General features: G+C 47.1%; 1 protein-coding gene across 1 annotated transcript in view; it reads left to right on the plus strand.

Annotated features, from left to right (window-relative positions):
• Positions 1 to 21,482: 21,482 nt before the first annotated feature.
• The window catches only part of CASQ2 (calsequestrin 2), a 32,103-nt gene continuing 30,616 nt past the window's right edge, over positions 21,483 to 22,969 (plus strand). Inside the window, exon 1 of the mRNA XM_085070526.1 lies at positions 21,483 to 21,953. Within this exon, the coding sequence (XP_084926652.1) occupies positions 21,720 to 21,953 (234 nt within the window). The 5' untranslated portion in view covers positions 21,483 to 21,719. The remainder of the gene's footprint in view (positions 21,954 to 22,969) is intronic.

Here is a 22,969-nt window from a genome sequence, read left to right on the forward strand (position 1 = left end):
ACAACAACATATAGGACCAGTCCTGGACGGTCCTATGATCCCTTCACCTTGTTTAATCCCTCCCTGGAGAAGAATAACTGATGACTGCTGAAACCAAACAGCTCCTATCTGAAAGGAGCATATACCTGCCTCACTTGGAGTGGGAAATGTCAACGAAGGGAGGATTTCATCCCTAAGGAAACAGCTCCACCTGTGTGATTGAAATAAGACAAGAGACACTTAGAAAGATTTCTAAGCTTGCAAGAGCATAACCACTGCTTGTACTCATTGCTTTTCCAATTTATTTATTTCCATTTCTATTGGTGTGGACAGGTCTGATTCAGCTTGTTCACCATTTTTGGTATGTTTCATTTCTTCTGGCTTCCTCTCCTTGAGACAGTGCACCCTGAAGTTAGGCACCCACACACACATGAATAAACTTGCTGGATGGGTAGGGGACAATGGATGCATTCAGTGGGATCTGTTGTGCACCACAGCTGAAAACCAGGCAGAGCCAGTAACACAGCACTAGAAATTTCACTTGAAATTACTCTTTCTGAAAATCTTGGCCAGGAGCAGGTCTCATGTTTTGCAAAACTCTCCTCTGCCTCCAGACTGATGATGTTACTTTGGTATATTTTTTACAACCTGGGTGCAATCAGTTCTCATGATGAATATCCCTTTAGCCGTCCTATACCGATTACTCATGTGCTACCTGCTCAGTGGAAAAGAACCAGTGAATCTCATTTCTTCACTCGCCAAAGATTTCCCTGCCTCCTTTTCCATCGTTATATTTCTGGAAGCTCTTTTCGTCTTTTTTTATTTTAGTCCTGGGTGTCCCCTGAGCTCGGTGATTGCATTTAAAACAGACACAACGACATTATGAAGCATTAAACTAATGGCACTTGAGACCATTTTTCTCCCGTAAACCATTATGACGTCCCTGGAACGGCTGGCAGAAGGCTGAACACCAGCTCTGCCATCCAGGGCTGCATCCCCCTCTGCCACTCGGTACCCGCTCTGGGATTCGAGGTGCCATCTCTTGTGCTGCTCTCGCTGTAACAGCCCCCAAGAAAGCTGTTTTGATCTTCAGATGAGTTGTTTGGCATGACCATAATGACAAATATGTGAATGGGGGGTTAACCATGAATTGCAAAGTACCCATCAAATCCCCAAGGTGGAGAGGAATATATCTTCCTTCACACCCTTTTGATGTATAGTTAATTACACGAATCTGGAACTGTTACCATGTGCAAACAGAGTGAAAATTGACTTTCTAAGCCATCCCCGGCCCCTCTGCATATGTCACTCGCTCTAGCCCAATATCTTGCTCTGTCTGTACACACACAAATATATAATCAGTGAGGGTTTAGACTCTTTTTTTTTATAATCCATCATTATAAAACGTTGGAGGGAAAGAACGGAATGTAGCATCCTTCAGGCCTGATGCAGCTTTTTTAAAAAGAAGAAAAAAATCCTTATTTTATATTGGTTGTTCTTTCTCTTGCCTGAATAAAAGCTTTAGCACAGCTTGAAAGGGTTGCATGTGCTGAAATGTAGCCCAAGGATATGTGTTATTATCCATCCCCTCTTGACCAGCAGGGTCTCGGCTCTCTCTCCCTTTCAGCCTTTTGTTTGAACAGATGGGATTGGGGAACGAAGGGAAAGAAAGGCAGTCTGTTCTCATTAACGCTCCCAGTACACAAACACAAACCTGAGCACAGGGGACCTACAGAACAGGACTGCTTCCACTCCACACATATCCACTGAGACCATATGTACCCTCACACAAAGGCAGACAGAAGACCCACGTCGAGCCAGCTACTAGGCATTTACCAAAGATGACTCCTCACCAACTATTTAAAAAAAAATTTTTTTATAGAAGTCCTCATAGGTCATTCCTTTTTTTTTCAGGTGCCCAATTTAAAAATAACCTTCACCGATGTAGTGTTGAGGTTGTTTTAAAAGAAAGATTGTTATCAAATCAGCGTAACACCTGAGCTGGGAGCATTTGTTTTGTCTTGGTCTGATGTGAGTTATGTGAAGAGGTTTCAGGCTGAACCTGCCAGACTAAGGACAAGGTTCATGTAGCTCAGTCACCTGGCATGGGCCACCTTGGCATGGGCCAAGGCTACCTCATCTGGAAAAGGTGCTCAAAAACCTGCTGTCATCCATGATGGACTACCTGTCCATTGAGAATATCTCATGAACTCTGTGGCCAGGGTAGGCTATAACACTTCAAAGCTGGATTCTTCAATTTCCCTTGGTTCTTGCATATTTTTGCATATTTACTGATAGATCACTTGGAAGGACGATTTATACAAATATTTGCTGTTTTTTTGAATCAGGCATAGTCATTGACCTCAGTGATCTCCTGTCACAGTGAATGCCTTCATGGGCAGTACGTGAAGAAACATCTCCTTCCAGCAAAGCTTGACTCCTCACTTTGGAAAAGGGCAAGCAGCTCCAAGCTCTGCAGCCTGGTGGCTCACCACCCCACAGCAGCTGAGCAGATATCAATGCCCTCAGCCTGTGACAAACTCAAAGCCATTTAAAATAGGGAAGATGGGGAAGAAGGGTGACTTCCTCAGCACCCCACTGCACACCACACATCGATCACACACAGATGGCTACTACAGTGTGGCTGGCATGTGGCAACTCATTAAGCGCTGTACTGCAGCCACACACTGGATTCAAACCACATTTGGAGCTGCAGCAGAATGGGTCTCCATCTGAGAATGGCAAGCTCCTCCAGATACAGAATTTCCCCTGCTCCCCTTTCTGAGTGGTGACCCTCTCAGCAGTGAGGAAAGCATTTCTGGGCAACTCAGGTCTCCCCGCCTCTTTCTTCCTCTCCAGGTCAGCTCTGGCTCAGCTTGTGCTCACCTGCCCTCCCCAGAATTAAATGGGTCAGGTCTGAAAGGAAGATGAGCCACATTTCTGCAGCTGCTTCAGAAGGACCTCCCAGATCAGCACAACAGACACCAAGGTGGCTCTGAAACAAGTACTGGTGAAATGAGTGGTCAGGAGCAAATTCCCCAAATAGGGTCTTTGGTTAAAGCTCCTGACTGATCTTTGTAGCTGATCATATTTCCCAAGGAGCCTTGCTATACCCTAAAGAACACCATATCATTATTTAGCTGTCTGGTAGCAAAGTGAATGAAGCTAGAGAATAGCTCTCCTCCAGCTGCAGTAGGCTGCAGTGAGCTGGAGACATGGCAGGCTCCTTCCTCAAGTGTAGAAGGAAACACCCGTGTATTATGTCCAGCATCAGGTAGATCTATATTTCATTACAGCCCCGGGCATTTGACATGTAGTCTCAAGAAAAGAGAGCTGTCATTTTTTCCCCAGGTATTGTGAGCATAGGGAATGCAGAGCAGAAAATGAAGTGGTTCTCCCCGCAGGGCTGTTTGCAGAAGATCACAGGGGAGCCAAGGCAGAGGAGCATTAGTACCTCTGTTCGCAGGCTCTCACATGCTCACTGGGCGTGCAGAGGCAGGTTTCCATAGCCGCGCACCTCCTTTGAACACCACTGCAAACACACGTGCTCTGCAGGTTACTGCCAGCAGATGAGCAGTTGGCAAGGCACCTTCTGCCAGCTTTTTTCCAAGCACAGTTGCCCAGTTTCCATAAATAAGAGCAGCCGGGGCAGAGCCCAATGCAGCCTCCCTGCAGCCCAACCATGGACCAGTACAGAGCAAGCTAAAGGCTTGCAGGCAGTGGGTCCAGGTTGCAGGTGAGCTGCACCATGAAGGTGGAGGTGCCACGCCAAGCCCCACAGCATGGCACCTCAGGCACAACTGCTCTCAGTAGCTGAAGCACAGCTCGTGTCCTGCAGCAGCACCACTTACTGGGTGCACAGCTCAACTAATGAACCTGGAGGGGCCCACAGCAGCAGCAAGCAGGTGTAGCACAGCCCTCCACAGTGATGGCACCACAAAGAGCAAGCCAAAAGGAGCCAGGGCCAGGACACATCATCTGGTACAAAGCATGTTCAGGAGTAACCCCTGTATCTCTGTAGCACACCTCCCAGTGCTCCCAGCCCAGGACTGGACTTCACATCAGCTTTAATTGCAAGCCATGGTTAGCAGGAGAGACCAAACCACTAACTACCATTTTCAGCAAGCTGTAAGAGCAACATTGTTATCTGGAGGCTGACACTTTGCCCATTAGCATGTCTACATGGCATCATTTATAGAAAACAGATTCTATTCCTAAAATCCCAGTTAGCCAACCAAGGAACACAGGCCCCCAGGCTCTTCAAAACAGACGACCTGAAGTTTGGGCTTGGCAAACATGACACAGCTCAGCAGCTTTCACTCTTCTTTCAGCAAGGAATGGCAATGCTTTTACCCAGACCATTACAATAACACCCCCCACCCCCAAACTTAACAAAAGGGTCAACTGAAGTCTAGGAGTATCAAAGTTCCTTAGTTTTTTTCTGTCTTTTCCACAGAGGTAATTTTAAAAATTCAATTCTTGTATTTAACCCATACCAGAAAAGCAGCCTGGAATTTGAAAAAAGACATCTAGGAAAAACTCTTTGCAACTCTTTTGCATTTGAAATGAGTTTCAAATCAATGAAAATATTTTGCTTCACCTTAAAAATAAACACTAAGCAAAAAGCTGCTTGAAAATGAACTATTAATACAGAGCATTTCAATAACTTGGAGATGTTCCACTTTTAAATTACCTGTGGGGGCACAAGTACCTGTGTACAATGAAAAGGGGCTCAGAGTGCCACTGCAAAATCAGGAAATGTCTTGGGCTGTGAGTCATCCTGCTTCAGTTAGGCTGAGTTATGGGAAGATTGATGAAACTCCCCTCTGTGGGTGTTTCCAAAATGTCCCAAAGCTATAAAGGTAAGCCTGAAAGTGATCCTCCTCCTGGTAGCTATACCTTTTCCCTACACAGCTGCTGCTAGCCATGCTTGGAAACAGGATGCTGACAGACAGCTCTTTGGTCCAATAGAGTTGTCACAACATTATGTATGATGCTTTGTTTCACCATGTACAAGAGAGTCTCTTTGAGACCATCTGTGCCTCACAGCACAAGACAGCACTGTGCTACCTGAGCCTGCAATGCCACGGGAGAGATCAGCATCCCTGGTGCCACCAGACAAACCACTGCTTGAGCTCCATCCTCTGACACTTGCTTGCATCAGCTCTCAGCAGCTGGATGCACCCTGCTGTTCCCCAAGCTCTCATATCGTTTCAGATTCATGTACAGAATGTGGAAAAATGCCCAGGGTGCCACCACCAGTGGGACTCAGGGTCAAATCCCAAATACCACCTAGAAGTGGGGAGGCTCACCAATGCTACCAGGAGCACTCCTTGGGCCCATATGGTCTGTCAGTGTAGATATACCTGTTTACACCCAGCTGAAAAGGACCAAGGGATTACAAATGGAGGTCAAAGAGAGTGCTCTCCTTGCAAATAATGCCATCCACATGCTGGATTACATGAGGAGGAAGGTGGCCAGCAGACTGAGAGAAATTATCCTAATCTGCTCCTAAGTGATGGTGAGATTGTGCCTAGATATTCTGTTCTGTTTGGACCTGCCAGGTTCCAGAGGGATGGTGAAAAACCTGGAAGAATTGATTGAGATGGTGAGGGGCCTGGAGCACATAACCTAAGAGAAAAGGTTTTAGGAGCTGGGCTTGTACTCTGCTGAAGCGAGGCTGCTAGGCAATATAAAACCAGCCTACACTTACTTGAAAGGGAGCCCCAAAGATGATGGAGCCAAACTCTCATGCAGTGCTAGTCACCCTCAAGGAGTGGAGACAATGCAAAAAGGCTGAAGGGGGAGTTCAGTGTGTTCAAACTCTCAGTGTGAGAGTTCCTAAAAACAGGAGGAGCCATTCAGGAGCCAGAGCTGCTGCAGGCAGAATGCAACTGCCCTCTCTCTAAAGTTTCCCTGGGATCAATAACCAGAGGTCTCGGTTCAAGTCAAGGGTCAAGTGTTTTCATTGAGCTTCAGAAGTTGTGGTAACTCTTCTGTGCAACACATGCTGCTCAGCTGTGCAGAGGTGTTTTTAAACTGGTCCTGTCTCTAGTTTTGCATTATGTCCCTCCCTCTCTCTACATTATTCCTTTCCAAGTGAAAGTGGGACCATGACCATCCTAATTCATCTATGGTGTTTAGACTCGGATCACAGCTAATACAAAGGGGCTGGAGACAGCAAGTAAAACACCATCTGTTCATTAGATTTGAAAATTGCACAAGTCCAAAGCCAAAACTTCACTTCCTCTGAACTCTGCAGAACTTCAGATATGGATGGAGATCTGAATCTTGGATTTGGCTGATCCAAGCGCTCCTAAGTGGCAATTGGTGGGGGAGGACGGGCTGGCTGCTGGACTGCAACTGCTGGCTGCTGTCAGGTCCCAGTACTTCAGCTCTGCCTGGCCCGACACTTGCTCTGTTTTCAGTGAAATAGCTGGAGCTGGGATGCTCAACTGGAATAAATCTTCAGCTTTGCTGCTTGGACTGGTTTCTACCTGACAGCTCACTCTTGCTCCCAGTTACACATACACCTAAGGCACCCACTGACACACACTAAGGTGCCAAACTGTGAAAGAAAAGGGAAACTGGGGTGGGTAAGGAGGCCCACTTGAAGATGGCCCCCACTTTGCTCCTTGCTGTAGGACCCAGCTCCATGTCATCAGTAGTCACTAGAGCTCAGCTCCTCAGCAGCAGCTGGCTCTGTATGTTTGTATTCAAGTCCTGTGTGTGAATGTGATTTATGGTCCTCAAGAAAAACTAGGTCCTTTGGTCCCTGATGGTGGGTGCACAGGGAGGACAGCAGAGAGAACAAGACACTCTTCCAGCAATCCAAACTAAAATCAGAGGGATTGGCAGTGGCAATACTGGCAGGAGGAGCAGTGTCCCCTCTGTGCTGTCTGGACTATTTCCCAGATGGGACAGCAAGGCCTGTGTAATCAGGCTCAGCTGGTAATCAGACAAAGTCCAAACTAGCATAAAGACTAAATTATCCCTCAGTCCTTCCAGCTCAGGGGAAAGGATATTGATAGGGGAGGCGAGCATGGCTGCTGGACTGCAGCTGCCAGCAGCAGCCCATGCAGACAGAGAAATATCTCTCCACCTAACCTGCCCCTCGCCCCATTGTCATTTAAATAGCCGGCGCCTGGCGTGCAAAGGGCACATGCAAATCCCAGCGCCCTGCTCAGCCGCACACCAGCATCGCTGCGGGCACCCTGCGGCCCTCGGGGGGAAATAACACCATCTGTGCCCGCCAGCACTCGCCGAGCGCTGCCTGGAGACCCCGCCGCTCCTCGCTGTGCTGTGTGCCCCGACTTGCCCCCCTCGCTGGTGTACAAAGAGGGGGAGTGATGCCAGGCTGTCTGAATTGGTGTGAAAAGGGGCCCCAGCAGACAATGCTAAACCTGAGTCCAACTGGCCATGTAGCCGTGTTTCCGTCAGGGCTCGAAGAGCGTACAAAAAGCATCCCACCGTGGGGATCGTGGGGCTGTGCCTTGCTGCTGGATTCAGTCTTGGGAGAAGGGTTTATCGCACCTCTAAAATGCAGCAGACCCATCTCTACCTGTTCAAAAACTGTAGCTGTCAGTTACGTGACCATTGTTAAACCATAAGATTTAATTTACATAAATAGACTTTCTTGCGTGTATTTGGTTGGGAAAGTGTGCGCTTTTTTACGTTTTGGTTCCTGACCCTTTAAAACCCTGCCACGGATCATGGCTTCAAGCTGTATTCTGCAACATTTGGGGCCAGGGGGGAGCCTTAGATTTTAAAAATGGAAAGCCAAGACCTGAATTTCACCTCAGCAGTTACCTCTAAAATCCTGTGACTCCCCACCACTCCTTCTCATACTGCAGACATTCTGTCAGCTACGTGAACACTGTCCAAGGGCACCACTCAGGAGCCCAGACCTCTGTACAGGTCCTGGTTAAAACACAGAATTTCGTCATATGTAAGGCTGGAAGAGATCTCTGGAGATCATCCGGTGCAACCTCCCACTCAAGCAGGGTCATCCTAGAGCACACTGGACAGGACCATGTACAAACAGTTCCTGAATATTTCCATGGAAGGAGACTTCACAACCTCTCTGGGCAATCTGTCCCAGTGCTCAGTCACCTGCACAGTAAAGAAGTTCTTCCTCATGTTCAGGTGGAGCTTCCTACATCCCAGTCTCGGCCTGTTGCCCTTCATCCTATTGCTGGGCACTACTGAGAAGGGTTTGGGCACTAATGAGAAGGGTTTGGCTCCATCATCTTGGCATCTTCCCTTCAGGTATTTGAATACATTGACAAGGTTCTCTCTGTCTTCTCCTTGAGGCTGAACAGGCGCAGCTTCCTCTGCCATTCTTTATAAGGGAGATGCTCCCAGTCCCTTAATCATCTTTGTCACTTTCCACCGGACCTGCTCCAGGAGCTCCATGTCCCTCTTGTCCTGAGAGCCCAGAACTGGACACATCACTCCAAGTGCAGCCTCACTGGGACCGATCAGAGGGATAAGATCAGCTCCCTCGACCTGCTGGCATTGCTCTTCCCAAAGCACCCCAGCATCCCACCGGGCTTCTTGTCCCCAGGCGCACAATGGCACCATCCAGCGAACCAAATCGAAGGTTCTTCTAGCACCGGAGCCGCTCTCCGAGCGGGGTTGCGCAGGGCTCAGGAAGCGCTGAGCGGGCGAGGCAGGCCACGGCACCGCACATACGGAATCGGGCGCGGGTTTCCTTGCTGTCCCATGGCGGGCTGTCCCCGGTCACACCCGGCTGTCCCATGGCGGGCTGTCCCCGGTCACACCCGGCTGTCCCATGGCGGGCTGTCCCCGGTCACACCCGGCTGTCCCATGGCGGGCTGTCTCCGGTCACACCCGGCTGTCCCATGGCGGGCTGTCCCCGGTCACACCCGGCTGTCCCATGGCGGGCTGTCCCCGGTCACACCCGGCTGTCCCATGGCGGGCTGTCCCCGGTCACACCCGGCTGTCCCCGTGTCCCCCCGCGCGCCTCCCCTCACGGCCCGCGCGCGGCTGCCGGGGCAAGGCGGGAGCGGCGCGCGGCGCCTCACGCGGGGCGGCAGCGCCACCTGGCGGCTGGCAGAGGCAGCGGCGGAGGCTCCCCGTGAGGCGGCGGCCGCTGGAAGGGGACGAAAAGCGGGAGGGGGAAAGCGGGACAAGTGTCTAAAGCTGGGGAAAAGCGGAGGGTCTCAAAAATACGACGCTGGAACGGGTTGCCCAGAGAAGCTGGGGATGCCCCATCTCTGGAAGTGCTCAAAGCCAGGCTGGATAGGGCTCTGTGCTGCCTGGTCTAGTGGAAGGTGTCCCTGCCCATGGCAGGGAGGTTGCAACAAGATGATCTTTAAGGTCATTTCCAACCCAATCTACTCTATGACTCTGAGATTTTATGACATGCTTCTTCCCACCATTGGCTTCAGCAGCAGTTTCAGCCATCCCTGAGGAGTGAGGTGAAGTCTCCAACTTTTTATTAACTTTTACAGTATCATCATATAGTTTGTGATTGTCAGATCCTTCTGTGGCTCTTCATGACATGTTTAATGACATTACCCAAACATTTCTACTTTCATTTTCAAGCAGAGATGATTTAATAAATAAGCTTTTCTCTCTTTTGTGACTGCAGGTAAAAAAGCTTGAGCACCAGCCCTCTGAAACTGCCATGCTGGGAAAGGATGTCACAAGCAAGACACTCCTCAGATCTCCAGAACTAGATGATCTTTAAGGTCCCTTCCAACCCACAGCATTCTGTGAGTCTATGGTTCTAGGTCGTGGTCACCTCCTTTGCCTATGTCAGAAGAGCTGGAGAGATCAGTCCCTGTCTCCTGCTGTGGGCAGGCACACTGCCATGTGTGTGACACAGGGAGCTCCATTCCACCATTAAGGATAATCAAGAGCCACCAGCTCAGTCTGAAGACCTGATCATCCTGCAGTAGCTGCTCTCTGTCTTCTGACAACTCTGAGCTACAGCAACAGTCACTTCTGAGTTTCAGAGTTCAGGTCTTAATTTAGACCTCTGCATGTGGACGCTGGGTCTGCAAAGAGAGACAGCCTTGATCAGCTACAGAAAGGCTGATCTCCCAGAAGAGACTTTGATAATTAAAAATTATTATTGTGTTTATAGTTGATAGTTTGTGAGAAACTGTTGATGGCTGGATGCACACTTCTGACCAGCCCAGCTTCCCCATCACAAATCAGCCACTAACAGAAAAGGGAGCAGAATCCCATTATATTAATTGCATCATATCATTTAAGAAGCTCTATCTAGCTAAATCTTGAAGGACCTTCAGGAGTTGGGCTCTGATCCAGGAAAACAGTGACCCACATACTTAACTTCTAGCACAAGGGCAGACCTAATGGGATGCAAAATTAAGCACAGGCCTAAGTGTTTTTGCTGGGTTCAGGGCCATACAAACTAACACTTCTGAGAAGGTCAACATCTCACAGCCTGTCAGTGTCACTGGGGAGATGGATGGAGTGCTGCTTCCTAATTTTACTTATGCTAATAAATTCCCCACTTGTGTACAGTAATTTACAGGCCGAAAAATAAGCCAGGCTACTGTCACTGGATAGCTATAAGCAGCTGGCTCACTAGAGTTTAATAAGTGAAATCTCTCAGGACTCTGGGCAAGTATGGCTGCTCTTGCAACCTCTCTCTGAGTACCAGGCTCCCCAGGTTTCTTTCAGTGCATGTGTCTGTGTGTTTGTGCATGTGAGGGCCTGATCCTCAAGCAGCGGTTTCCCAGCTCTCATATGAGACACAGTTCAGGTAAAGAAAGGGAATTTTGGATAAAAATTAAAATATTGCAGTTCAAAACATCAAAAGAAATACTTTCACTCCAAACAGCTTTGTCAAATTAAAACACATATTTAAAGTCCTTTATGTTGCAGGATCTGTTCTTTCTGCCACTGGAGAGTTTTAGCTGGGTTTTTTCAAATCACACCTCAATTAATGTCACTGAAAGCCTGGCTGAGATGATTGCTGTGTAGTCTTCCCCTTTTCAGCATGTGTAGTTATTTGGGTTGACATTGTCAGGATAAATGATGCTGTTCAGCCCCATAGTTCTGTATATGATCACAACACATGGAAGTCAAAAGGACTAACTTAAGTCTTAAATACTTAGGGTCATCAGATTTGAAAAAAATTAAATGCATCAATGAATCCAGCCCTGTTCTGATTCATTCAGCTGCTAAATCTCTCCTCTGTGGCTCTGATCTGGACCAATAATAATCAGAACAAACTCTAGGAACTGGAAAAAACATCCAAGTTTCACATCCTCACAAGACTAGCCTTAATTATCTCATTGGCTGTTTAAACCCAGAAAATGTTCTACTTGCAAATGAAATAATGATCCTGAAATGACTACAGCTTGAAATTGGTCTTTAAAAGGGCATTGTGTTCATAAATTTGCAGGCCTTAACTCTGGCAAAATAGTAATAGAGATAGTCCAGAAAACACCATTTTATGGTACGGCAGGCATTTGTATTTTCGTCAAAATATCCAAGACAGCATTATGAAAGGTCTGTAATCCTCCTGGGAATCTTTCTCTCTGTACCGGATTGAAATGGAAAGAAAGAAAGAAAGAGAGGAAGAAAGAAAGAGAGGAAGAAAGAGAGAAAGAGAGAAATAGAGAAAGAGAGAGAGAGAGAGAAAGAGAGAGAAAGAGAGAGAGAGAGAGAAAGAAAAAGAAAGAAAGAGAGAAAGAAGGAGAGAGAAAGAAAGAGAGAGAGAGAAAGAAAGAAAGAAAGAAAGAGAGAGAGAGAAAGAAAGAAAGAAAGAGAGAGAGAGAAAGAAAGAAAGAAAGAAAGAAAGAAAGAAAGAAAGAAAGAAAGAAAGAAAGAAAGAAAGAAAGAAAGACATAGAAAATAAAGGAGGAAAAATAAAAAGACAAGAAAAATACATTGACCAAGGATGAATAGGGATCAGTTATATTTACTAAAATAAAGCTATCTTATTTTCCTGCTACTGGCCAGTAAGAGCTGAGTACAAACTGCTGTGCTAGATCATTTTAGATCCTCTTTTTACATATGACATTTGCCTGACTGCACTAACTACTCCAGCTCAAATTACCGCATCCCTGCCCTGTATATCCACACCTGCTAATCCAGGGAGCTTTGTAGGAGCTTAGTTGCAGCCGTCAGTGTGCGGGTGCTACACACAGCTGTGACGTGCGGCTCCTGAGAGGCGGAAGAGCCGAGCTGGCAGTGCTGGTTTCCTGTCACCATGCACGTGCTCTGAGACACAAGAGGACGAAGAACGACATCAGTATGCAGCTTGATTTCTAACCTAAAATCTGTCACATCCTCCAAGCTGGCTTTTGTCTCCTGCCCACCAAAATACCCCTCAGTCAGAGAGGTTCAGCGTTCACTGGGACCACAGCACCCAGTAAGGGACCCATTGAGAGCAATGTCATGGCTTGCTGCCAAGCCATGAGGAATGTTTGAATGTTGGCCACAGGCTGGCATCTGGTGGTCTGATCTTCTCTTTGGTACAACTCCATTTGGAGTGTACCATGTGGTACAGCTGGCAGCCCCACAAATCAGTCTGAAGTCATCTTTGATGAACTCAGAGAAGGGTCCAAGCTGGAGCCATGCCCTAGTTTTTGTGATCCTCCTTACCCGCAGTGCCAACTAAAATGCACCTGTAGAAGAAAACTCTTCACCTGCCTGCAAACAGCCTTTAATCCACAGGGATGTAGTGGTTCTCACTTTCCCTGGAGCACTAAAGAAAGCCACACACCTACCTCTTAGAGTTTACACTAGAAATTAGGCACTGTATCTCCTGTGCACCCTCTTTCATCATGCCCTTTACCACTCAGACCATTCTAACCATTACCCTAACCCCTCAACCAGCCACCCCATCTGCCAGGGGGTGGGAGGCCCCTTGGCAGGCAGGGATGGAAACAGGAGCACAGCCTGTGGAATGACTCCCCACTCCCTGGGGAGAGCTGACCTCTGCAAGCTGACACGCTGAGCCAGGGGCAAGCATTATAAATATGAGTGAACCCATCAGCCCTTTATGGAAACCATGACCCAGGCTGCAGCTCAGGAGTGCTGCCAAGTGGTACTTAACTAGAAACCTCAGATAAGAAAGAAAACTGAAAAACCAAAGCTCTGGCGATACACCCCGCTAGCCCTAGGCTTGGAGAGACACAGCTACTGCTTTTTTCTCCAGGAAAGCATTGCCTATATGGTTCTGGGGGTGTTGGACTGTTTTTTTCTTTTTGTCTCAGGACAGAGCTGGTGCAGGCAGCTGCTGCTGAGGTATCTCCTTTCTAGCAGGGCTCCTCTGAGCATCCAGTCTATCCAGGTGGAGACTGTCTTTGCTTCTCAGCCTCCCACAGCAGACACAGACAATGGGCCAGGGCTGTGTCCCAGGACGAGGAGACTCTTCATCAAGGCAAGCCAATGTTTCTTCAAGAGTGGGTGGCTATTTCTAAGGAGGGGGCAAAAAGATTCAGAAGAAGCTGCAAAATGTTTCTGCTGCCCAAATGTTTCTGCTAACCACATGAATTGTGGGTAGTGACTGATTTTCAGTATGGCAGAGACATTCTTTCAATAAGGCAGAGATTTTTTTTTTACAAGAGTATGTAGTGATAAGACAAGGGACAATGGCTTTAAATGGAAAAAGAGTAGGTTTAAATTATGTATTAGAAAGAAATTCTTTATTTTGAGAGTGGTGAGGCCCTGGCACAGGTTGCCCAGAGAAGCTGTGGATGTCACATCTCTGGAAGCGTTCAAGGCCAGGCTTACTGGGGCTCTGAGAAACCTGGTCTAGTGGAGGGTATCCCTGCCCATGGCAGAGGGATTGGAACTATATGATCTTTAAGGTCCTTTCCAACACAAACTACTCTATGACTCTGTGATTCTAGGACATGCTTCTTCCCACCATTAGCTTAAAGAGCAGTATTCAGCCATCCTTAAGGAGCAAGGTGAGGTCTCTAACTTTTTTGCCAACTTCCACCATTTTGTCATATAGTTTGGGATTTTCAGATCCTTCTGTGGCTCTTCATGACATGCTTCATGTTATTAGCCAAACATTTCCACTTCAATTTTCAAACAGAGATGCTTTAACAGAAACTTTTGTCTCTTTTGTGACTGCAGGTAAACGCTTGAGCACAGGCACCCTGAAGCTGCCAGAGAGAGATGTCACAAGCAAGACACTTTTCAGATCTCCATATCTCTAGGCTGACTTAATGATCCAAGGGAAGGGGATACTTGAGTCATTACTACTGAATTCTTGGAAACACTGTGTAACTGTACCCCAGCTACATACCAATATCCATGGTGGGTTTCCTGCCAGTAGGACTTACTCATATAGAAGAATTTGAAAAATTTCTCAAATTTGCCGGCACTGAAGAAAAAAAAAAAAAAGAAAGCATGCCCAGAGCATGCATAATGGACTGCCTGGAAGACTTCTGGACTGCCTGGAAGACATCTGGACCACCTGGAAACACAGAGTGCCTGATGAGTGAACTTTTTGGAGAGACTCAGGGCTGTCCCAGACTGTATAAAACCCAGTTAGAAGAGAAGGTAAAAATGGAGCAGAAATTCAAGAGCAGTGTATCCTCTCTGTCTCTCTACAAAATTAAGGAGCACTCTAAGCTTGTCTGGCACATCATCCAAAAGGAATGAGGTTCCTGGTGGCACAGTGAGCTCACCCCAGCACTTCCCAGCCTGTCAGCTGTGCCCCAACAGGCATCACTGTCCAGGCAGGGGAGGGGTATGGTTTTGAGGGGCAGCACGAGAGGCCAGGAGCAAAGGAGAGCTGAGCAGCCACTCCACTGAAACAGGTGTAAATCTGCTGGGAACAGCTGTGTCAGCAGCAGCAGGCGCCACACCACTAAATTAAACACCCCTCCAATCATCAAGATGTTATTAAATATGCTGATGCTCTCGTGGCTTGGAGAAACCTGAGGTGCAAGTGTCACCCCAGACCTGTCCACCCCAACAGGGTGTGCTCCATGTGGGATCCTTCTTTTAGAGCCTGGCCCTGCAGAGCTGGGTGGGAGCAGTGCCAGTGGTTAATGCGTACATGGGTGCGTGCAGACAGACACATGGACACATGCTCGGACATACCGATCATGGCCAAGGCTGGGCAGGAGTCCAGTGATCCCATCTCCTCCAAGAAAAAGGCAGGGGACTGATGGGAATGGCCAGACTGTATGTGCCCTAAGGTTTTCCAGAAGGGAACATACTGCATCAGATTATGGGTTTTATTTCTTTTACTTAATTGATAACATTATTATGATATCATTTGTGGTTGCTGAGGTCCCTGGGGCAGAGCTCAGTCTGCACCATTCACATGCCAGTTCTTGGGGCACCGTCTTTGAGCCACACTTTCACACTGGCTCAGGGCTTGGCTGTGGATCACTGAGCTTTCACAGAGATCTCAGCACCCCTCATAGTGGCTGGCTCGGTCTCTGAACCATCTCTCATGAAAACAAGGTCAGCAGCAGTTGCATCTCCTTCTCCAGCTCTCCATGATGCCAAAACCTTCAGGAGCCCAGACCTGGCTCAGGCTCCCTGCCTGCCTAAAGCGCTAATCCCTATCAGTCTGGTGTCTAAGCACCTTGCAGCATCATATCATCCCTGGACCCTGCTGGCACAGTTCACATGGAGAACTGAGACAAGGAAAGATTTTTCCAAAGCCCTGTGGGAAGCCTGTGACTGTGGAAAACTTGAACATCCAACTCCTACCCACAGTCACCTTCTACCCCTCATGAAACGCTTGCCCACACTTTCCCCCCAAAGGGGAGATGACACCACTGTCTCAGGGGCAACTGCTTTAACTCGTACATTGTGATATCTCAGCAGAAGAGAGTGCCATAAAACAGGGCAGGGTGGCAGTGAAATGTTGTGGTGGTTCTTCTGAAGTAGAAGAAGCGTTAGAGTTATCCGGGGGGGAAACAAAGATCTCTCATCAGTCAGCTTAAAATTGCTGTGCAGGGATCTACACTAAGACCAGCATATTTCAGGGGTTTATATATCAAACAAAGGCTGAAGCTCCTAGCACCAGATGCTGTGTCAGACCCCTTCTTGCTCCCAGGTCCTGCAGAAGATGAGGTGGGAAGAAGGTCACAAGGCAGCAGTGTGGTCAGAACTCTGTGTGGGTTGCTTTGTGCAGCGTAACTGGAATAATTCCGAGTCACAGCTGGAGGGCCCCACCTCATTATGATTACCAGCAAAGCAAAGATTTTACTAACCAGCCTATGGCTGTCACATGCACAAAATTCTCCCATCCCAGTGCTACCTGCAGAAAGCCCCCAGGGAGCCCCTCCACCCTTTCCAGAGTGGGTTGCATGTGGACAAGCACTACTCTGATCCCACAGACTGGCAGAGCTCCCAGCCCAGCTGGGAGGGGTTAGGCAGGTCACTGCCTGTGTGTCCTGTTGCAAACTATCTGCCACCTTTTCCAGTCCACCTGATGGGTCCCCCAACTACCACAACACATTGCCCTCAGATGTCCCTTGTCAGATCTCTGCATGAAGCAGCAGCCTTGTCTCCTTTCAGAATTTCTCGTAATGCTTTTCATTTTCAATTAATTTCTTTCTCTTTCCCTCCCACTTCCATGCATGCCAGTGGGCCCGTTTCCATTTGGCCACAGTGAGGTTTTAGTTAAATCCTTTCTTGCTGTGCAGGGATTATTAGCTCATTAGAAGGTAACTATACCAATCCTTCTGGGGCAGTCCCAGTTTTGACCTTCTAAAGTACTTTTTTATATGTACAAGTCACAGGTGCCAGACCAGATCCCAAAGGCAGAGAGGTGCAATGATTCCCCTGAGGTGGCACAGAGCAACATTGCTTTGGGGTACACAATGCCTAAAACCACAAGATTCTCTCGAAATGTCTATGCAACTGAGAATGAGTTAAGACACCTGAGTTATCTTCCTGACCTTCCATTTAGAACCTCTAAATAGTTTCATAGAAGTGTTTTTGTCTGTCCTATATTTGTTTTTCCTCCTCAAACCAGTGCCCATGAGTCAGAAAACAGAAGGGTTTATAGCATCTTCTTATCACACAACAGGTCTCAAGGCACCTCAGTCGAAGTATTGTCAGGTACTATAAAGACCTCTGGCAGTTTGTAGCAGGCAAAAAAGGGAGTGAGTGCCAATGATATAGCTTCTCTGCCTTGTTCTTGCCTGCCATCACTGGCATGAATGAATTGGAGTTTAAGCAATATAAAGCACCATGATGGACTTATCGCCTCTCAGGGCTGAAGAGAAGAGAGAGAGAACTAGGTTTTCTTACACTGCAGAGCTTTTCTCAGGATGGTAGTGCTCCCCTAGGTCTCTTTAGGAAGGTTCAGTGGGTCTCTGAGGCTCCCACCCTGGTCACAGCACTACGCTGCAAGTTACTACCCGCTGTGACCTTGCTTGGCTAGCTGGTGGCAAAAGGCATATTTTCGGAATACTCCTATCTTGCAAAACATACAAGGTCTTAGAAGCTTGAAAAGAGATTACCTAAAGCAGAACCCTAAATCCTGGAAAAAAGGCTCACTGAAGCATTTGGATCAGCAGTGGCTGGGGACCTCTTTTACTGTGTGAGATAGAAAGGACAATGAAGGAGAACAGCAGCTTGGAGTGCGGCTGCAGTGGCCAGGAGGGAGAAACACCAAGTGTATGTCCCTAATTTATAATACAAGTAGGGGAAAAAAATCAACAAGAAGATTTCTTTTTTTTTTATCCTATGTTCCCACCTGGCATTTCTACAAGCCTGAACTGAAGGGGTGAGATTGTACTCTTTTGAGCCCTGTTACTACCTATCCTCACAAAATTGGAAGAAATAAAGTAAAATCCTACTTCAATGAATGTCAGGGGTGGTTTTACAACCTAAATCCCTGGAGCTAGGATTTTGCTTGATGGATGAGCCCAGAAAGCCTACGGTAGTGAATAAACCAACAGCAAGCATTTCCTCTTTATCTCTTTCTTTGCCTCAAGTTTTGGGCCGGTTCTGAAGGTGTTTAAACAACAGGGGCACCTGTCAGAGTGGACAGGCAGTGAGCCCCATGACCTCATTTCTCAGAAAGTTTTCAGGGAAACATCTCTGGGATGTTAGCTGGGGAGAAGCACTGTACTAGTTTCTTGAGGCAGGACTGAGAGATGCAGCAACAGAATAGATGAAGGAGTCAATGGTTAAGTAATGAGAGCTGAGAGGTTGAACCTTGCAGTCAGTTTATATCAGAGACTAACAGATGCCAGCTTTGCCAAGAAATAAGATATCTGAGCTGAAAGGCAAGTGTCCCAGGATTTAGTTCAGACCATATCATTCCCTCGTGTGACACTGCCCACAGAAACACATGTGTTGAAACCACAAACAGTTAAATGGGATCAAGAAGACACTGGACTATGTGGGAAGATAGCACAAAGTATTTGCAGTGAGCAGGTGAGTGCAAAATCCAAAGTTCCACAGAGAAGTCTGTGAAATTTCTTTGTTCCCCTCATCCTTTCCTCCCATGGGGAACTGCTATTGCTCCTACCCTATGAAACAGAGGATCTGACATACAGAGAAAACTTATGTCAGAAACCTGTAGAAATGGGCCTTTGACAAAACTCAGGTTCCCCAAATGCATGGAGTCTGCACACTGTACTTTTCTTGACAGTGAGCCTGGCCCAAAATTCCAAATTTAAAACATTATCTGAGAGTGGAGAGACAAACTTTGAAATTCCAAGGAGTTTTTCTTCTGGGATTGAGATAAGCACATTTTAGTGTGCTGCTATAAGCACCAAGAGAGGTGATGAAGAGAAAGACACAATACTTATGGCCTCTGTCAGGTTGTGGAAGCATCTGCTTCAGTCCCAGCTCTGCTATTCCCCAGGGAAAAAACAAAGCAGCTCTGCTCAGATTCAAGCATTCAACTGCTGTTCTGAACATCCCAAAACACACAAATCCAGTATTTCAGATCTGTATTGGCAGGGATGCAAGGAGAACATCTGCTTTGACTAAAGTTTATTGGAATTTAGAATTTCAGGTGATTGAGGCAGTTGTTCTGATTTTGAGGAATTCATCCTTAACTTCTGACTAGGTGAACAAGGTGTCTTGAATTTCATATAGATACAGCTGGAGCTAGAAGACCACAGAGAATATCTACTAGATTTAGCCCTAACAGCCCCACTGAGATTCTGAGTGGAGACACAAAGAGATGGACTCTGGTGACCATGGCACCCAGTGTTGGTCTGCTGGAGGAATTCCCTTTGATGCAGGGGTGAAGTCTAACAATCACAGATGTTTGCTACTCATGCCACAGGCAGATAAATGAGATTCATGTGGGGCTAATGAAGCATCAATTCTTGTGAATAAGAAGCATTTTTCTTACTTTTTTTTTAATAGAAAAAAGAGGAGGAAAATGATAATTGGATTATATCTATTTTTAGGCAGATTAAAAAGTTATTCAGACTTTCAGAAAAAACACATCAAAAAAAACTTGAGCAATATCAAAGTGGAGCAATTGCTGAAGATCTACAAGAATAAAGGAGGTCAGGAGCTTCATAAGCCAATTTTTGAAGTAGCTGTGAACGTTTCATTTTTACACCCTGTCTAATGTGTGCCTGCATTAAAACATATTGTGATGCCAGTGAAAGACTGCTCCTGCACCCCAGATCCATGGGGGTCCTTCAAAGGCAACCAACCAGCCTAATGTATGCCTAGTCATCCCACAAAGCTCAGTTTGGTGTTTTGCATCCTAAACGTTCAGCATAAACCTAACCAGCCATTGCCACCCACTGTGACACAAGTCTTGTGTCTCCCACTAAAAGCAATCAGGCTTATTCAGACCTACCTCTCCCTCTAAAAATGACTGCCCCTGAAGGCTGCTTTTAAGAAGTATATTTTGGAGGCTGTCTTGCTTTAGCTTTTACACAGATTCCTCAGGTTTTGTTGTTAGGACTTTAATTTGCCAGCGAATGTTGAACTTCTGGAAAGGCTTTGGAAATAAGACAGATTTGGAAACTATTACTCAGAGGGTTTCAGTCAGTATGTTGTGGGCTGTTCAGGCTGGAAGTGCATGCTGACATAGAAGTGAAAGGATGTGTCCTCCTAAATCACCCCAGAGATGTGTTTAATCTGCCCAGGAAAGTGTTCTAGTCACCATCCCTGGGTATTTAAAAGACGTGTAGATGTGATGCTGAGGGACATGGTTTAGTGGTGGACTTTGCAGTGTTTGGTTAATGACTGGACTCAATGATCTCACTTGTCTTTTACAATCTAGATGATTCTATGATTCTGCAATTGCTAAGTAGTGCTCACCTTTTGCCCCAAATATTGAAATAATCCCAGACATAAAATTAAATGGGAATGACTGCCTTAGAAAGGGACATTAAGAATTGTCTCTTCCCTGGTGTGGATGGAGCAAAGCTGTAATGGAGCAGCATGCAAGGAAAAGACCTGATAAGGCCACTTGTCTGCACATCACTTTGGCAGGAGGGAGGGAGCCGTGCCCCCATCAAGCTCTTCTTTGCCAGCCCCTCAGCAGGCCTTTTCCAGTGGATCCATGCCAGCCTCGGTGCTGGCTTGTGGCCAGCTGGCCTGCCTCCACCTGCCTGTTGCTGCCAGTCATGGGTCAGAAGTGACACCGTGGTCAGAGGAGGGACTGTGCCTCTGAACCACTCTCCCCCAGCAGTGCTGTGCAGGTGATACTGAAAAGCAGCAGCTGCTGCTGAGCTCCCTCAGATTGGGGAACTGGCCACCATTCCTGGGACATGAAAGAGAAGGAATATGCAGGACAGCTTGCTGGGAAATGCAGGAGGGTTGTGTGAAAAGCCTGCTCCAGCCCTGCCTCCTGCCCCAAGACACTGCCTTGGGCATGTGCCTCCCACCTTTCAAACCCCTCAACACAATAAGGTTTAACCACTTGCCAGCAATGTATGGGGCTTGAGAACTGCTGTGAAAATGGGAGGTTGCAACATAAGCTTCCCTCTGCTTTTGGATTACAGGTCCAAGGGCCAGCAATTCTCCTGCTGCCCTACAAGCAGAGAATGTGCTTGAGAAAGCACCTTGAATGCCAGCAAGCAGCTTCAAATGGTGCTCCAGGCAGGAGAAAGAAGTCCCAGGAGCGTTCACCTCCTTTGCTGCTGAGGAAACAGGACTTTTCCTCAAGTGGTGCAGATGAGGCTCTGAAACTGTTTAACCTGAAATCTGTTATCAAAAGCCTAATCACTGTGATGCCCAAAGGGAGGTAAAGAGAGATACCCTTATTATAAATTGCAGTAAATACCTTCTATTTTTGTCAATTCCCAGTAGGACAATCTGTGCCTTGGTTCCCTCTATGAGAGAAGTCTGTCCCTTCTCAAATCCTGCCTGCATATTCCCAGGACTAACATCTTCCACTCCCTCCCTCTTGCCCACTCCCTCTCTCTCAGATGATGCAGAGTGCCAGCAAGTCCCTCAATGGTGTCATATCTGTCCTTTTTATTCATTGCAGGGTTTATTTTTAGCCTGAAACAACTGCTTCCTAAAAATGGAGTTCCTAATGACACGGGAGCTGGACACAGCTATGTAAGGTATCCAGGGCTTGGCCTGACAGCTTCTCCTGTCTGTCTCTCTCTTTGTTGTGAGTACAGGACAGCAAAGTTTGCTGCTCCCCACCAGCCTTGCAGTGTTTGGGCTGAACACTAGGAAAGCAGCAGAGAGAAACTTACAGAAACTGGGAAACTTAGTTCAAACTTCACCTGAAGCCTTTGGTCTCCCCCTCTTCTCAAATTAAGAAAGAGGGGGCATTTACCCATCCTTTGCTGCACTCCAAGGGTGCCCCTATGAAGGCAATTTGCTGGATCCTGGCAGGTTTTTACCTGCTTTTCTGCTGCAAGGCAGAAGAGGGACTGAATTTCCCCACTTACGATGGAAAAGATCGAGTGATCGACCTGAACGAGAAGAATTACAAGCAGGCATTGAAGAAGTATGACATGCTCTGCCTGCTCTTCCACGAGCCTGTGGGCTCTGACAAGGTCTCCCAGAAGCAGTTCCAGATGACAGAGTTGGTCCTGGAGGTAAGTGCCGCTGCATGTCCCAGTCGGGGTCAGTACCACAGCACTGCTCGGAGTCGTGGAGAGGAGCCACAGGACAGGAGAGCCAAATGGTCTCATGCGGGGGGGCTGAGTATCCAAAAGTTTGTTTAGTTGGATTTCAGTTAGCCCCTGCCTGAATTCTGCAAAGCCCAGGAGAAAGCCTCTTTGGTGCTCTTCTCAGTTTGCTGGGAAATAGTTTTTCTGGATTGTCTGTCAGAAACCCAGGCAATAGTGAGTAACCTTGTGCACCTCAGCAACATGAATTCAGCTCAGCTGAGCTTTCCCAAATCTCAGCACCTGAGTCTGTAGCTTGAAATTTTTTGATCCTTTCTCATTCTGTGCAAGCCAGTATTTGCACTTGTATTCTGGACTCAGTCCCATTTTTTATGCCACTAGGAGCAGTCAGCCAAGAAACCTTATCAAGCTGTGCAGCAAATGGGTGTCCTAGCTCCCCATCTCAAAAGCTCCCTGTTGGTGCAGCATTAAATCCCTTTTTGTTTTTCTGACACTTGGTTGCCTGCTTGGAATCAGTCTATAGCTGCTTGTTAATGCAACCATTCACTTCTGTGCTGGAAAAAGAGTGTTGTTAATTCTTTGGTGAACGAATGATTCATTAATCCTCAGTAAAATAAATCATGGCTAAAGTGACAATGTAGATTCGTAGCATTCTTTCTTGTAGTGTAGCTGTAATCTAGGGAATCATACAGCTGCAAGCCTGGATTGTTAGGTGCACATTTTCTACCAAGGGCATGCAAATATTCCCTCTTAACTAAAAGTCACATTTGGAAAGAAAGTGTGAGTTGCAGAAAAAAACATTTTAGCTTTATTTATCTAATCTAGAGAGAAAATGCATTGCACCCCTGAGAGCGTAGCAAATGTGAATAAGAAAATACTCCTGCTGAGGGCTAGGACCCAAAAAAGTCCAGTGTCAAGCTCAAGGTCTGCTGACCTCCTCAGCAAGCCTGATGACTGCCAGAAAGAAAAATTTAAAAACTAAC

This window comes from Lichenostomus cassidix, chromosome 1 (assembly GCF_008360975.1).
Source record: "Lichenostomus cassidix isolate B80296 chromosome 1, HeHo_3.0, whole genome shotgun sequence".
Taxonomy (NCBI): Eukaryota; Metazoa; Chordata; class Aves; order Passeriformes; family Meliphagidae; genus Lichenostomus; species Lichenostomus cassidix.